This window comes from Corythoichthys intestinalis, chromosome 21 (genome assembly GCF_030265065.1).
Source record: "Corythoichthys intestinalis isolate RoL2023-P3 chromosome 21, ASM3026506v1, whole genome shotgun sequence".
NCBI lineage: Eukaryota > Metazoa > Chordata > Actinopteri > Syngnathiformes > Syngnathidae > Corythoichthys > Corythoichthys intestinalis.
Genome location: NC_080415.1, coordinates 35,499,462 through 35,515,475, shown reverse-complemented (window position 1 = coordinate 35,515,475; position 16,014 = coordinate 35,499,462). Strand labels below are relative to the sequence as shown.

At 40.3% G+C, this 16,014-nt stretch overlaps 1 protein-coding gene across 2 annotated transcripts in view; it reads left to right on the top strand.

Annotated features, from left to right (window-relative positions):
- Positions 1-16,014, top strand: part of LOC130909395 (dynein axonemal heavy chain 9-like) — a 238,714-nt gene that overhangs the window by 138,632 nt on the left and 84,068 nt on the right. The window contains exons 39-41 of one of the 2 annotated variants that reach the window (XM_057825789.1): positions 2,329-2,564; positions 5,136-5,258; positions 6,704-6,908. In XM_057825789.1, the coding sequence (XP_057681772.1) occupies positions 2,329-2,564; positions 5,136-5,258; positions 6,704-6,908 (564 nt within the window). Of the gene's footprint in view, positions 1-2,328; positions 2,565-5,135; positions 5,259-6,703; positions 6,909-15,241; positions 15,303-16,014 lie in introns of those variants that run through there. The other variant, XM_057825790.1, reaches the window with a different exon arrangement.

Below are 16,014 nucleotides of genomic sequence, written 5' to 3'. Positions count from 1 at the left end.
AGTAGCTAATGCCATGAATATTAATGAGCGGAAGTGACGTGTTGCTTGCGGTACGCCATTGGCTAACTGCAGTACGCTACATGTCATTAATATTCATGACGTTAGCTACTGTTGCTAAGGGGGGGGGGGGGGGGTGCAAGCTCCCGTTTGTCCCCTATAGTTAATGAATGGAAATAGGGTACGAAGGAGATGTTTAGAGAGCTAAGCCTACCAATTCTGTCCCAAAATGTCCCTTGTGCCAAATTAACTGGTAAAGATGTGGAAAAACAAATGTTCAGTTAAAAAGTTGGCTTGACTGTCGATGGCTAAAAAAGGGAAACAGAGCTGAGCTTATCTAGCGGTAACTTTTTTATCGACACCTTTTTCTTACGCCACTGACAATGACATTCTCCTGTTTTGACAATCTATCCTTTATCACAATATGCCCCGTCTTTCTAATACGTATATTATATCCTCTGGTTGTCTTTCGTTTCTAACCGTTTTTGGGGGCAATTTACATTGCTATTTTTGTGTAGCGATCGCAAATGTTACTCAGTGACAGCCAACGAACACTCTAAATTCTTTCATTAATAACAAATCTTAATTTTATAATTTATTTACACTTCCCCCTTACAAAAGTTGTTTTTTACAACAGCAAAAGTAACAGTGGCAGTCAGATACCATTTTGATTTTTTTCAGGTCATTCATTGTCAGACAGAAGCAGCACAGCAAAACGCCACGCTAAAAAAATAAGTAAAAATATCAAAATGGCTTACCTTATCGGGGGACACAGTGCCAGGCAATGGGTCGGGATTTTCATTTGTTGGACCGTGACCCCGAACAAAATGTTTACCGCAAATGAAGGTGAAGGACTTCACCTTGCTGGTGTTAAACTGGTCTTTCGGCTAATCCATTGTTCAAATTTTTTACCTTTGAGTCTTTGGTTTCAGGAAACTTATGAAGAAAACATTTTTCATATATGGACGGTCGTAATGTCTAGAGTCGTTTCTGCAAGTTCCATAGCAGCAATGTTTGATCGGCATGTTCGTTTTTGAAAGCTTACCGGAAAAAACTAGCAGAAATATAATGGTTTGTATGCGAAGGTGTGTCTATAATGTCCCACTTCCGCTTTACGATGCGACGTCACGGTCTAAAAATAGCATCCATGTGGTACGCTATGGTTGCATTGTTGCAATTGGCTAACTTGCGTAGCAAAAGACCGCTAGCTTAAATGCTATACAATGCTAATGTTTACAACTATTGGCTAATTTGCATAGCAAAAGTCCGCTAGCTTAAATGCTATATATTGCCAATAGCAAATATCCGCTAGCCAATGCTATACAATGCTAATATTTACAACAATTGGCTAACTTGCATAGCAAAAATCCACTAGCCTAAATGCTATAAATGCTAATGTATACAACAATTGGCTAACTTGCATCGCAGAACTCTGCTTGCTTAAATGCTATATAATGCTAATGTTTACAACAATTGGCTAATTAGCACAGCAAAAGTCAGCTAGCTTAAATGCTATATAATGCTATTGTTTACCAGATAGTTACTGGTGTGCACGAGAAACTGATCTTATTTCTGTTGATATCATTTTAGGGGCTCTGTAAACTGCACCATCAAAACGAACCTGTTAAAAACCTGGTTCAAACTTTTATTTTGAAATGCATGGCGACACAAATACTTCATGACACCCAGTGGCGTTGCTAGTCTCTTGGGGCTCTGGGCAAGAAATCCCACCCCACCCGTGCACACTGCAAAAATGTGTTGTTGTTTTTTGCACACATAAATCCATACATAATACTGTAAGTAAACAATGTATAAGGCCACACCAAAAGAAAAGTTGGGTGAAGAGGCATATAAATCTTTTAATGGAAAAAAAAATAAATAACTTAAGCCCCTTTGTTGGCCGGGGCCCCAAGCAACTGCCTGGCTTGCGTGTACGCTAACCCCGCCTCTGATGACATCTGAGATTTCAGATGTAATCTGTAATCTGTAAAAAATATATGAATGAGGGGGCTGAGCCACTTGCATTTCCCTTATCTTTCAAAATCTTTACCCAGATATATATCGCACAGGTTGCGATTTGAAACAAAAATTATATTTTTAAAAACATAACGGTTCGATGATAATAGTGCTGTTAAATAAATGAAAAAAAAGATTCATATAATTTATGCATATTTGAAAATAACATTTATATTTATATATTTTATTCGTGTATTGTATTTTATATAATATATATAAAAGTATATCTATGTTTTACTTTGGGTTTTACTTCAGTATTTTGATTAATATGCTCTTCCTATGCCCTCCTTATCTTTCTATGATATTTTCCTGAAGGTTCCCATCCCAGTCACATCTGGCTTGGACCCTTTAACCATGCTTACTGATGATGCTGACATTGCCGCCTGGCAGAATGAGGGACTACCCGCTGACAGGATGTCCACTGAGAATGCCACAATTCTTACCAACTGTCAGCGCTGGCCCCTCATGGTGGACCCTCAGCTACAAGGCATCAAGTGGATTAAGACCAAATACGGTGAACATCTGCATGTCATTCGCATTGGACAGAGAGGGTAAGTAGCTGTCTACAAAAATGAAGACGTGCCACTTCACATGTTTTACCTTGCTATTAGTGGTGTAATGGTACACAAAAGTCATGGTTCAGTACATACCTCGGTACGTGGGGGTCACGGTTCGGTACAGGTTCAGTACAACGGAAAACAAAAAGGCTTTTTTTCATCACAGCATTTGAAAGTTAAAACTAAAATGCAGCTCTTATTAAAGTGCACAATAAAAAGAACGAACATCAAACTTGTCAATTTGTGTTTTTATTATTCTAACATTTTTTTAAATTCACGGTTTATGTGCAAAACCAGACAACACACCTTTTTTTATATGGATCGACTGAGGTAACCGTTAAAGTCCGGTAGCACTCGCCAGCTGGCAACCTACAGGGGTTGGACAAAATAATGGAAACACCTTAAAAATTCAATTAAACTTAATTTAATATGGAGTTGGTCCACTTTTTGCGGCAATTACAGCCTCAATTCTCCAAGGTATTGAATTTTGAGCCATTCTTGAGTTCGAATACCCTCTAACTCTTTTCGAGAAGATGGCGGTGGAAATTGACGTCTTAATCGAATTTCTAAAACTGACCATAAATGCTCAATAATGTTGAGGTCTGGGGATTGTTCTGGCCAAACGAGATGCTCAATTTCATTAGAATGTTCCTCACGCCATTCTTTAACAATTATGTTTAGGGCTGTCAAACGATTAAAAATTTTAATCGAGTTAATTACAGCTTAAAAATTAATTAATCGTAATTAATCGCAGTTCAAACCATCTATAAAATATGCCATGTTTTTCTGTAAATTATTGTTGGAATGGAAAGATAAGACACAAGATGGATATATACATTCAACATACGGTACATAAGTACTGTATTTGTTTATTATAACAATAAATCAACAAGATGGCATTAACATTATTAACATTCTGTTAAAGCGATCCATGGATAGAAAGACTTGTAGTTCTTAAAAGATAAATGTTAGTACAAGTTACAGAAATTTTATATTTAATACCCCTCTTACTGTATTCGTTTTAATCAAATTTGTAAAATTTTCTATCAAAAAATAAACTAGTAGGCCACCATTGTTGATGTCAATAATTACACAAAGCTCATGGGTGCGTAAGCCCATAAAATCAGTCACACCCAAGCGCCAGCAGAGGGCGCCAAAACTCCAAAAAACACAAGTAGCAAGTTGGCATTGCACTGTGCTGTCATTTTAATCTGTTTGAGCTGGGCATGTGCGTTAATTGCGTCAAATATTTTAACGTGATTAATTTAAAAAAGTAATTACCGCCCGTTAACGCAATAATTTTGACAGCTCTAATTATGTTCAATGATTATGATGACAAAATCCATCCATCCAATCATCATCTTCCACTTGCTCCAGGGTCGGGTCGCGGGGGCCACAGCTTTAGCAGGGAAGCCCAGACTTCCCTCTCCCCAGCCACTTCAACTAGCTGCTCTGGTGGGATCCCAAGGCGTTCCCAAGCCAGCCGAGACACATTGTCTCTCCAGCGTGTCCTGGGTCGTCTCCCCGGAACGTCCTCCTGGAGGCGTCCAGGAGGCATCAGAACTAGATGCCCGAGCCACCTTAGCTGGCTCATTTCAATGTGAAGGAGTAGCGGCTTGACCCTGAGTCACTCCCAGATGACCGACCGTCTCGCACTATCTCTAAGGGACAGCCCGGACACCCTGTGGAGGAAACACATTTCGGTCGCTTGTATCCAGAATCTTGTTCTTTCGGTCACAACCCACAGCTCGTGACCTTAGATGAGGGTAGCAACGAAGGTAAATCGAGAGCTTCACCACAACGGACTGATGCAGAGTCCTCATCACTGCAGACACTGCACCGATCCGCCTATTGGTCTCCCGCTCTCTCCTACTCTCACTTGTGAATAAGACCCCTAGATACTTGAACTCCTCCAGTAAGAGCAGGATCTCATCCCCGACCCGGAGAGGGCACGCCACCTTTATCGACTGAGGACCGTGGTCTAGGATTTGGAGGTCCTGATCTTCATCCCAACCCCTTCACACTAGGCAGCTAACCTCTATAGTGAGAATTAGAGATCACAGCTTGATGAAACTAAGACCACCACATCATCTGCAACAAGCAGAGATGCAATGCTTAGACCCCTTCAAAGCTTCGGCTGCACCTACAAATTCTGTCCATAAAGGTTATGAACAGAATCTGTGACAAAGAATAACCTTGACGGAATCCAACCCTCACTGGGAATGAATCCGACTTACTGTCGGCAATGCGGACCAAACTCTGGCACCGGTCGTACATGGACTGAACAGCCCTTACCAGGGGGCTCGGTATTCCGTACAGGACCCCCCGTGGTTTGTCTTCTTTTTCCCATAATGTCGATTTTTGGTTTAGGCATAGTACCTCTACCGCCCCCTGGTGTAAAGGAGGACTAACGCTGACATTTTCCGACAGTTTTTTAAATTTTTTATTTCGGACTGCGTGCACCGAACCGTGATGCCCATACCGTGACGGGACGGAACGAATACAAATACCATTACACTCTGACTTGCTATGTATTCTCTGACTTGCTATGTATTCATATTAAAGGTACCTGGATGTCATTGAAAGAGCACTGGCACAGGGTGACGTGGTTCTGATCGAGAATTTAGAAGAAAACTTAGATCCTGTTCTTGGACCTCTACTGGGAAGAGAGACTATTAAGAAGGGCAGGTAAAGAAAAATGCACTTTAATGTATGGGGCGCCGTTTGTAAAGCAGCACATGCTAAAAATTACGACAACATTTTCTCACATTTAGCGCCACACTCTGTTTAAAATGGTGTGAAATTTTTAGTCACTTTTTTTCACATTTACAACATTATTTAGCAACTTAAATATTTATTTTTAAATACGTTTTGGACCTAATTGTTTAAATCCAGAACTAAATATTTAATTTAAATCTTAAATTTATATTCTATATCATAAATGTTAAATCAGGAAACATTTGGAACTAAATATTTTGCTTAATATGCAAATTCACATGACTGGAGACCGGAAGTAACAAAATAAAAGCTGGTGGAGCAAGTCATACTGTCTGTTTACGTTGCTTGAAAATGAATAAAACCTACTCAACAGTGGCAGTCTGCTCTTGGACATGAGTCATTGTGATAAAAACAATATTTAGGTGAAATACATATTTAGGAGAAACTATTTAAAGCAGGGGTCCCCAAACTTTTTCCTGTGAGGGCCACATAACCCTTCCCTTCACTGATGAGGGGCCGGGGTCAGTTTGTAACAGAAAGTGTGACGATTGAAGGAGTGCCTAAATGTAAAAATGTATTGTTTTTCAGAAAGCCACAATCAAAAAACCCTTTCTGGATTCTTCACGGAACAAAAGTAAATAAAATAAAAATAATATAATAATAACACTATTAATTAAATAGATAATAACCAAATAACCGTCTCTGGGTTCTTCACAGAAAAAAACAGGAAATAAATAACACTATTGGAGAATTTTTTTTTTTTTCTTTTTTAATTTACCAAAATTTTTTGTTTAGGTGGCCAGACCAAATGCAGCTGTGGGCCGTGTCCGGCCCGTGGGCCGTAGTTTGGGGACCCCTGATTTGAAGAATATTTTGTATGCTCCAGCTTTTATTTTGTTACTTCCGGTCTCCAGTCATGTGAATTTGCATTTTAAGCTAAATATTTAGTTCCAACCGTTTCCAGATTTAGCATTTAGGATATAAATTTAAGATTTAAATTAAATATTTAGTTCTGGATTTAAACATTCAGGTCCAAAACGTCTTATTTAAAAATGAATATTTAGGTAGTTAAATCATGTAAACGTGCAAAAAAAGTAACTCTAAAAATTTCACACCAGGTTTTCAACACTGTGTGGCGCTAAATGTGAGAAAATGTTCTCACAATTTTCAGAATGTGCTGCTTTACAAATGGCGCCCCAATAGTAATGTTAAAGTAATGTAAAAGTTTTTGTGTTTTTTTTAATTTATTGGTAAGATTTTTTTTTTGATTACCCCTCCATATAATAGGCCGTAAAACACAAAATGTTACCGGCCCTATTGTTTAAATGTCAAGGACTATCTTGCAAAAAGGCTAATAAACGTCACATTTCATTCGAGCCGTTGAGAATCTTAACAGACCTCACCTATTTAAACAGGTATATAAAGATTGGCGACAAGGAGTGCGAATACAACCCAGGCTTCCGCCTCATTCTGCACACCAAACTCGCCAGTCCTCATTACCAGCCGGAGCTGCAAGCTCAGTGCACTTTGATAAATTTCACGGTGACAAGAGATGGGCTGGAGGACCAATTGCTGGCAGCTGTGGTTAGCATGGAGAGACCTGATCTGGAGGAGCTAAAGGTGAGGGCACTGTAAAACGCCGTCTGATCTAACCATCCTACTGCAAAGTGAAGTGCTTGACAGAGCACTAATACGTGAAATGTCACAGTCAGAAAGAGTGTTCAGACATGAAAGTGGTACCTGTCACAAGGAGCTATCACAGAACTAAAAACATTTAACGGTGACAGTCTTGAGCTCCTCTTCCGCAGTACTGTCTGCGACGCGGCGATGAAAAGAAAATTTGCTGAGGGGCTACACGGGCGTCAAACCAGACATAGCACTCGTGTTCATCATTAGTCATGTTTAAACCAATTCATCAACAAAGAAACAGCACATCACATAAACATCGGGAGGTTACAGGTCCGGTCTCTTTGAATGTTCAACTTTCAGATGGTGCCTTTGATTTAACGCCTCACAAAGTTGGCGTGTGATAATTATCGGCATGTAAGTGTGTTGCTTAGGGAGACTGCTGCTGTTTTACTTGATGCTGGTCGATTGTGTTTTTATATGATGGATTAAATGTGAGCATAGCTGATAAAATTAATGCTGCATGACTTTTAAAACAAAGTTTGGATCTTATGAGAGGGAAGGAATTCATCAGCTAGCCTACAGTTTTTGGAATGAGTAAAACTTTGGTACCATTATGGGTTGAAAATGTGTACTACACAGTAGGGATGACAATCTCAAGAGTTATTCACAATATATTGCGAGTTACCAATTCCTTAAATGTGACAGATATGGTGAAATTTTGAGCTGTGGTAATTAAGCCCCTTTCAGACATACGCTGAACTACGACTAAATCCAGGGATTTAACCCTTAGATGCACAAGTTACTGGACCCAACACTCTTCCATAAGTGGGTCACAAATGACCCATATTTGAACCAATGTGTTTTATGCCATTTTGTTTTTTTGCTCCCGATCCGATCCCGATCGTTTTAGTTTGAGTATCTGCCGATCCCGATATTTCCCGATCCGATTGCTTTTTTTTTTTTTTTTTGCTCCCGATTCAATTCCAATCATTCCCGATAATTTTTCCCGTTCATATACATTTTGCCAATGCATTAAGAAAAAAACGAATAAAACTCGGACGAATATATACATTCAACGTACAGTACATAATTACTGTATTTGTTTATTATGACAATAAATCCTCAAGATGGCATTTACATTATTAACATTCTTTCTGTGAGAGGGATCCACGGATAGAAAACTTGTAATTCTTAAAGGATAAATGTGACTTTGTATATTGTGACTAAATATTGCCATCTAGTGTATTTGTTGAGCTTTCAGTAAATGATACTGCAGCCATTTAACTTCTGCCCAAATGCATGATGGGAAGTGCAACCATGACTGTGTGTAGGGGCACCAATTGATATATCTTTTCTGCGTTGGGAAAGAACATAGGGTGTTAATAAAATGATCAACTACTACCTTTCTTCCCCACATTGCCTCCCACGTTATTTTTAATTGCTGAGAGAGGTATTGTAAGGCTTTAGCCTCATAAAAAATGGCTCCAAAGACTGTCAAAATCCTCTCTACTCATTATAAGCTGCCTTTTAGCGCTATCTATAGGTAAATCGGCGTCTTTATAGATTGAACGCGACAATGCGTAAGTGGGTCGTGCAGCTTAACGTGATTAATTTTTTTAAAAAATTAATTGCCGCCATTAACGCAATAAATTTGATAGCCCTACTTTAAGCCAAAACTACTCTGGATGAGTGTAAGATATTTTGTCTGTAACGTTAAATACAATTAGAAAACGTTTTTAAATAAAAAATATATATATATTAAAAAAAGGCATATTCGGCAGGCAGGTTCGATATTTTTTTGCCGATTCCGATACTTTGAAAATGACATGATCGGACCCAATCGATGCCGATCGATGGGGACATCTTTTGTCAAAACTGTCGACTTCACCTTTACTGTCGCACCTCCCGAACGATATTTTATGACACCTAAATCAGACATATGTCATTTCCCTTCCCCGGCTTCGGAGAATGTAAACAAACCAAGAGGCGTGACAGCTAGCCAACATGCTAACCCGAACCGACTGATGTTTCAAAGTCTTCGAAGTGGAAAATCACACATAACTAGCCCGGATTATTTGACATGACGACTGGGTTGTCGATTGTCTTCACGGATCGGCAAACCGCCCGGCGGAGAGCAATTTACAGCTCGTTCCCCGGAGGAGGGCGGCTGCAGTTGTTGTGCAGCTAATGTGCATGAGGAGAGCGTTTTACATGCCTATCAATGATCAAACGTAAGTAGTCCTTTATTCAAAGAAAGTTTGTAGTGTTTACTTTGTAATCGCTGTATTCGTATTTGACATAATACAAAACAATATGTTTACTCACTTCCTCGTAAGTCTAATGGTCCCACAGTAGTAGGGCTTGTTTTGGCCAATATCCACGGTGAATGGGAACCTTTTGAAACTCCAAAAAGGCGCACAAGCCTCTCCCTCATACAGCAAGATTTTTCTGCAGCCGTTTGGCTGGCGTGATGCGAAAAATAAACGTATTAATCCGAAAAATCAGCTGAATCCTTAGTCCTCATACACAACAGTAGGCTGTATGGTGAAGAGGAGTCCTTCTCCTGTACACGTCACAGCGCCCTCCTCTTCAATGCAAGACCCAAGCCGGAAGTCACTCATTTTCATGGCGCGGCATTCAAAAAACTAAATAAATATAGCGATTGCTTCCACACACATCCAAGCGGTCCACATCATTCAGGAGCGTAAAATACCGCGTGTATTATGACATAAATATGCTTTTTCGTGTCACATGCACTTTAAACGTGATAGACATGGTGAAATTTTGAGCTGTGGTAATTAAGCCCCTTTCAGACAAACGCTGAACTATGACTAAATCCAGGGATTTAAATGGGTAGCCCTTACACTGCTGGCCAAAAGTGTTGGCACCCTTGCAATTCTGTCAGAAAACGCTCAATTTCTCCCAGAAAATGATTGCAATTACAAATGCTTTGGTAGTAATATCTTCATTTATTTTGCATGCAATGAAAAAACACAAAAGAGAATGGGAAAAAAATGAAATCATTATCATTTTACACAAAACTCCAAATATGGGCCGGCCAAAAGCATTGGCACCCTTTGAAAAATCATCTGATGGTCCTCTAATTTGTGTAATTAACAGCACCTGTTACTTACCTGTGGGACATCACGGGTGCTGGCAATAACTAAATCACACTTGCACCCAATTAAAATGGATTAAAGTTGACTCAACCTCTGTCCGGCAATGTGGCTAACCTCCCTAGATGTGGGCGGAAAAGAAAAAATGAGAATAGATTTCAACAAAAGATTGTGCGGATGGTGGATAAAAAACCTTGACCAACATTCAAACAAGTTCAAGCTGTCATGCAGTCCGAGGGTACAACAGCGTCAACCCGTACTATCTGTCGGCGTCCGAATGGAAAGTGACTTTATTGTAGTATACCCGGGAAGAGCCCACTTTTGACCCAGAGACATAAAAAAGCCAGGCTGGATTTTGCCAAAACTTACCTGAGAAAACCAAAAAAGTTTTGGAAGAATGTTCTCTGGTCAGATCAGACAAAAGTAGAGATTTTTGGGAAAGGCATCAACATAGTTTATAGGGGAAAAAAACAAGGCCTTTAAAGATAAGAACATGGTCCCCACAGTCAAACATGGCGGAGGTTCCCTGATGTATTTGGGTTGCTTTGCTGCCTCTGGCACTGGACTGCTTGACTGTGTGCATGGCATTATGAAGTCTGAAGACTACCAACAAATTTTGCTGCATAATTTAGGGCCCAGTGTGAGAAAGCTGGGTCTCCTTCAGAGGTCATGGGTCTTCCAGCAGGTCAATGACCCAAAACGCACTTCAAAAAGCACTAGAAAATGGTTTGAGAGAAAGCCCTGGAGACTTCTAAAGGGGCCAGCAATGAGTCCAGACCTGAATCCGATAGAACACCTGAAAATGGCAGTTTGGAGAAGGCCCCCTTCAAATCTCAGAGACCTGGAGCAGTTGGCCAAATAAGAATGGCTTAAAATTCAAGCAGAGCATTGTAAGAAATTTAGTGATGGATACCGGAAGCGGTTGTTCGCAGTTATTTTGTCTTAAGGTTGTGCTACCAAGTATTAGGCTGAGGGTGCCAATACTTTTCTCCGGCCCATTTTTGGATTTTTGTGTAAAATGATAATGATTTAATTTTTTTTTTTCATTCTCTTTTGTGTTTTTTCATGGCAAGCAAAATAAATGAAGATATTACTACCAAAGAATTTGTAATTGCAATCATTTTCTTGAAGAAATTGAGCATTATCTGACAGAATTGCAGGGGTGCCAATACTTTTGCACGGCACTGTACTAATAATAACTAAATTATTATTATATATTTTTTTTAAATTAAATATACTGTACAGAAAGTAATTTTGGAACATTTTTGGTTTGTGGTGCGCCATGAGATTTTTTCCAATGTAAAAACGTGCCGTGACTGAGAAAAGGTTGGAAAAACACTGGTATACATCACGTGTCAAAGTCAGGAAAACATACAATTCTATCACCAATTTAAACTGTGCTGAGAAAATAATATCCAACTGGTAAAAAAGAATACATGCAATCTGATGTGCATGTAATCTGCACGTCACAACATGCCACTCATAGGACACTACCAATGGTGCTTAAAATAGGCTTTGTTTGGTTACTGCTATTTTTTTAACCCTCTCTTTTGGATTTTGAGCCACAGTTATGAGTGAGTCATGTCAGTTGCTGCATCGGTGCTGTTCTCGCTATAAACGAACTGCTGCAGTGTGTGAATTGAAATAAGTCATTACCACCTGCTCTCGGCTCAATGGACCTATCGCAAAGCCCCGCCTCCTTGTAAAACTCGGTCAACCCAAGGCTCTGTCAAATTCTCTCGGTGACAGTGATTGAGTAAACGAACGATTAATGGATGATGGCGGGAGTCCACATTTCTGAATTTGCACTACCATTGCTGGCAATAGACCTGTTTTTTAAAAAATGAAATGTTCTTTGTAGGGATGTCCCGATCCAGGTTTTTGCACTTCCGATCCGATACCGATATTGTTTTGCACTTCCGATCCGATACCGATACTGGCCAATACCGGCTTATCTGAGCATGTGTTAAGGTTTAAAGTTATTTAGCCTCCTTACTTAGTTGTCAGACTCATGTTGAAAGGGGTTTTTTAGTACTCTTGATAACAACTAGCCAGCTGAATTAGGTGAGTTTGAATAACACACAACGATTGGTAACAAAAAACTGACCTGTTTATTCAGTGACAAACACAAAACATTGTAATTAACAAACAGAAATGGCATAGTCAGTCAGTAAAACGTGCAAATAATATTGTAAACTGTCTTAAAAAAGCAAAACACACAAACAACCTCAGTGGAAACTCCCACAACCCCCCCCCCCCCCCCCCCAAGCTATTAGATGCCGTTAATGTTTCGTGCATTAGTTACAAAAATTGTATAAAACGCCTCTCAGGTTTAGATAAATGACTATTTCAGGATCAAATTAACATTTTAAAACGGTAAATAAAATACTCAAGTCCCCATTCTGTATCAGCAGCTTTAAACTACATTCAATTCATTTAATTTTCCGAATCAACTGTTAAAGTTGTTAAAATTGCTCCCGTTATTCCATAATTTCCCCTCTGTCTGATTTCGACATGTGAAAGTTTTAAAACTGTTTTGAAGATAGATTCAAGTCAAGATTTTGCCGATTTAGGAGTATTATAGATAAAAAGTTAATTAGGTTCGCTTGGAAGGTTCACAACAGCCTACTAGGGAAGTCTCCTGCTTTAAGATGGCGGTTGTTTACTAACGCATCTAGTTTTCCATACGTCAATGTTGCTAACGCCGACGAGTCTGTCATTTTGCATCTAGTTCTAGATACATATGATATCTTTAATCTACAGTAAAACGATGTTGACGTAGTTTGTAGCGGCTGTCAGCAGCACTCAGGTATTCTTGCGTTTTTTATCCAGCGGCATGAGTTGAGCTAAAGCCGTGAGTCGAGCATTGGCATTACCCGGGTCTATGACAAGCATGATGTTTACTCACGGGACGGAATGCGGTCCGTTTCTCATTGCGTCCCGAAGACCGCGCTGTGTATTAGTTCCGCTTTACTGTATCATTATGTGGACGTACTTTGTAGCAGCTGTCGGCAGCAGTCATGTATGTTCTTTTTTTATCTCGCGGCATGAGTTGAGCTACAGCCGTGAGTTGAGCATTGGCATTACCCGAGGGGCCGGGTAATGACAGGCTTGATGTTTAGCTACTCTCGCTCCGTTCCTCATTGCGTCCCGAAGACCACACGGCGCACTGAGTGTGTTTTACCTCCGCTTTGCTTGACATATTTCAATAATCGGAATTTGGATGTTTGTGAATCGTTCTCGAATCTTCCACGGCCGAATCGCTCAAGGATGTAATGACAGCTGGGCATGTTGTACCGTGGTTCTAAGTGTTGGATGGTGCGTCTTTACCCACGAGAGATAATGGCTCGTCATCCAGAATGAATTCTTCGGCAATGACTCTTGTTATTCCCTGGGCTTTGGGACTGTCGAGTGCCAGTTTGTCACGCATAGCAAAAGTTTCTGCCAGTGTTAGTTGCGTAGGACCTTTCTTTTTGTCTTCAGTTTTCTTAACATACTCCTCATATTGTTTGTGGTGGTATTTCGCTAAATGATTGATTAGGTTGGTTGTATTAAAACTTCTTACAGCTTTACCACCACGCTTGACTTTATTGTGGCATATGTTGCACTCTGCCTCCTCGTCTTTGTCGTCCTTTAAGGTGAAATGATCCCACACAGCTGACATTTTTACCGATAAAGTCTCTCGGTAAATTGGGAGATGGTAATGTAGTGTGTTGAAGGTGTGCCGTAAAATGCGGAGCAGATTTTAGGGAAACCGAACAAAAACTGGAATGGTTTATGTAAATCGGTGCGCTGGAAAACGCGGACCGGATATTCAAAAAAACTGGATCGGATTTTTTCTGTGTCGCCTGATCCGATACCGATGCGCATTTTTTATGCCCATATTGGTGTCCGATCCGATCCAAATATCGGATCGGAACATCTCTAGTTCTTTGTTTTTTGTTTTTTTTTCATTTAGAAGCATACAGAGAGGTAGCAGTATGCAGTATGACCATGGTATTAAACTTTACAGTGAGCAGACCAATTTTATAATCGAGGCAAAATGCTACCACTCGCGAGTTAAAAATGAGAAACCACACAGGCCGAGTATCTAGCTATAGTGAAAGGAGTGGCACCTGGCGTGGCCTTCTGCTGCTGTAGCCCATCTGCCTCAAAGTTCGACGTACTGTGCATTCAGAGATGCTCTTCTGCCTACCTTGGTTGTAACGGGTGGTGATATGAGTCACTGTTGCCTTTCTATCAGCTCGAACCAGTCTGGCCATTCTCCTCTGACCTCTGGCATCAACAAGGCATTTCCGCCCACAGAACTGCCGCTCACTGGATATTTTTCTTTTTCGGATCATTCTTTGTAAACCCTAGAGATGGTTGTGCGTGAAAATCCCAGTACATCAGCAGTTTCTGAAATACTCAGACCAGCCCTTCTGGGACCAACAACCATGCCAAGTTCAAAGTCACTCAAATCACCTTTCTTCCCATTACTGATGCTCGGTTTGAACTGCAGGAGATTGTCTTAAACCATGTCTACATGCCTAAATGCACTGAGTTGCCGCCATGTGATTGGCTGATTAAAAATGAAGTGTTAACGAGCAGTTTGACAGGTGTACCTAATAAAGTGGCCGGTGAGTGTAGTATTCCTATGCAACAATGCGGCTAGGTGACCGACTTTTGTCATTTGGGTTGCGCGGTTTTGCGGTAGTTCCGCATCCAAACACAGCTGCTGCGTTCACATATGCCTGTTTCGTTTGTTTTGGAACAAATGCTCGAAACAGGACCGGTGTTGAAAAATTCACCTATACCTCGTGTACTATGTACAGCATAGAGTTCATGATCATGACCCCCGGGGAATATCCTGGCTGCCTCTAGGCATTTGAAAGGCTGCACCCCAGACAGATCATTTGTCAATCACTGGACTAAGGCATACGGGCAGATGGCATTTACACCGACATTCCCCATTTACATTTTTCGATTAACCTTACATTCAAAATGAGGATAGGTTGTAAAGAAACTGGATGACAGGTTTGCAAGAGGAAGCAGCTTAATCAAAAGTAGACGACAGTTCAAAAATTGCGTTGAATAACAAACAAGCAAAATATACTGGTGACCAGAAGAATGCAGTGTTGCAGCGGTATTGACACCACAGCAGTGTTACTCAATCTAACCGCATAGTTTACTGATGTGTTCTATTATTTCATCAAAGAAATGGTACAATCTTACAGGCTTTACTATGTCATCTTCAAATGAAACTAATCATCGCATTCCGAATTCTCGTGTAAGTTTCACTTGAAATGTTCTGTCGTCAAACTGGTTATACGTTGCGATAATTGAAGGTGTATATATCTTCCTGGAAGTGACTATCCACATTATATACCCTTTTAACACAAAAACCTTGTGGTTCCACTCAGTTGATTGCCAGCTGTACCTTTAAGATGTCACTGCTGGTGTACTTTTGAAGATTAATAAGCAGCACGTAGTCATGATGTCTATGGCGTAAGTCCATGGATTGAATGTAAATGCAAGTGATTAAGTGAGAATTCAGTGGATCAAAGCCCCAGCACCTAATGATGCCTCACACCCGCCTCATCAACAAATCGGCTCTTTTCATGTCAGTGTGTCTGAAAGGGATTGGCTGGTGGAGATACAGTACCACGGCAATTAGACAAATCACTGATACACTTCCGCGGTTCCACTGACAAGTGCGACAACTCTTGTCTTCGCTTATAATATTTGCGGCTGAAATGTTGAAGGGAACAGAAGTTAATGTAACTAGAATAATGGATTGGACAAACTTGCGGGCTGTTGTTGGTACTGTAGTTTCCCATTTATTCACATATACAGTGGGGCAAATAAATATTAAGTCAACCACTAATTGTGCAAGTTCTCCCACTTGTAAATATTAGAGAGGCCTGTAATTGTCAACAAGGGTAAACCTCAACCATGAGAGACAGAATGTGGAAAAAAACCTGAAAATCACATTGTTTGAT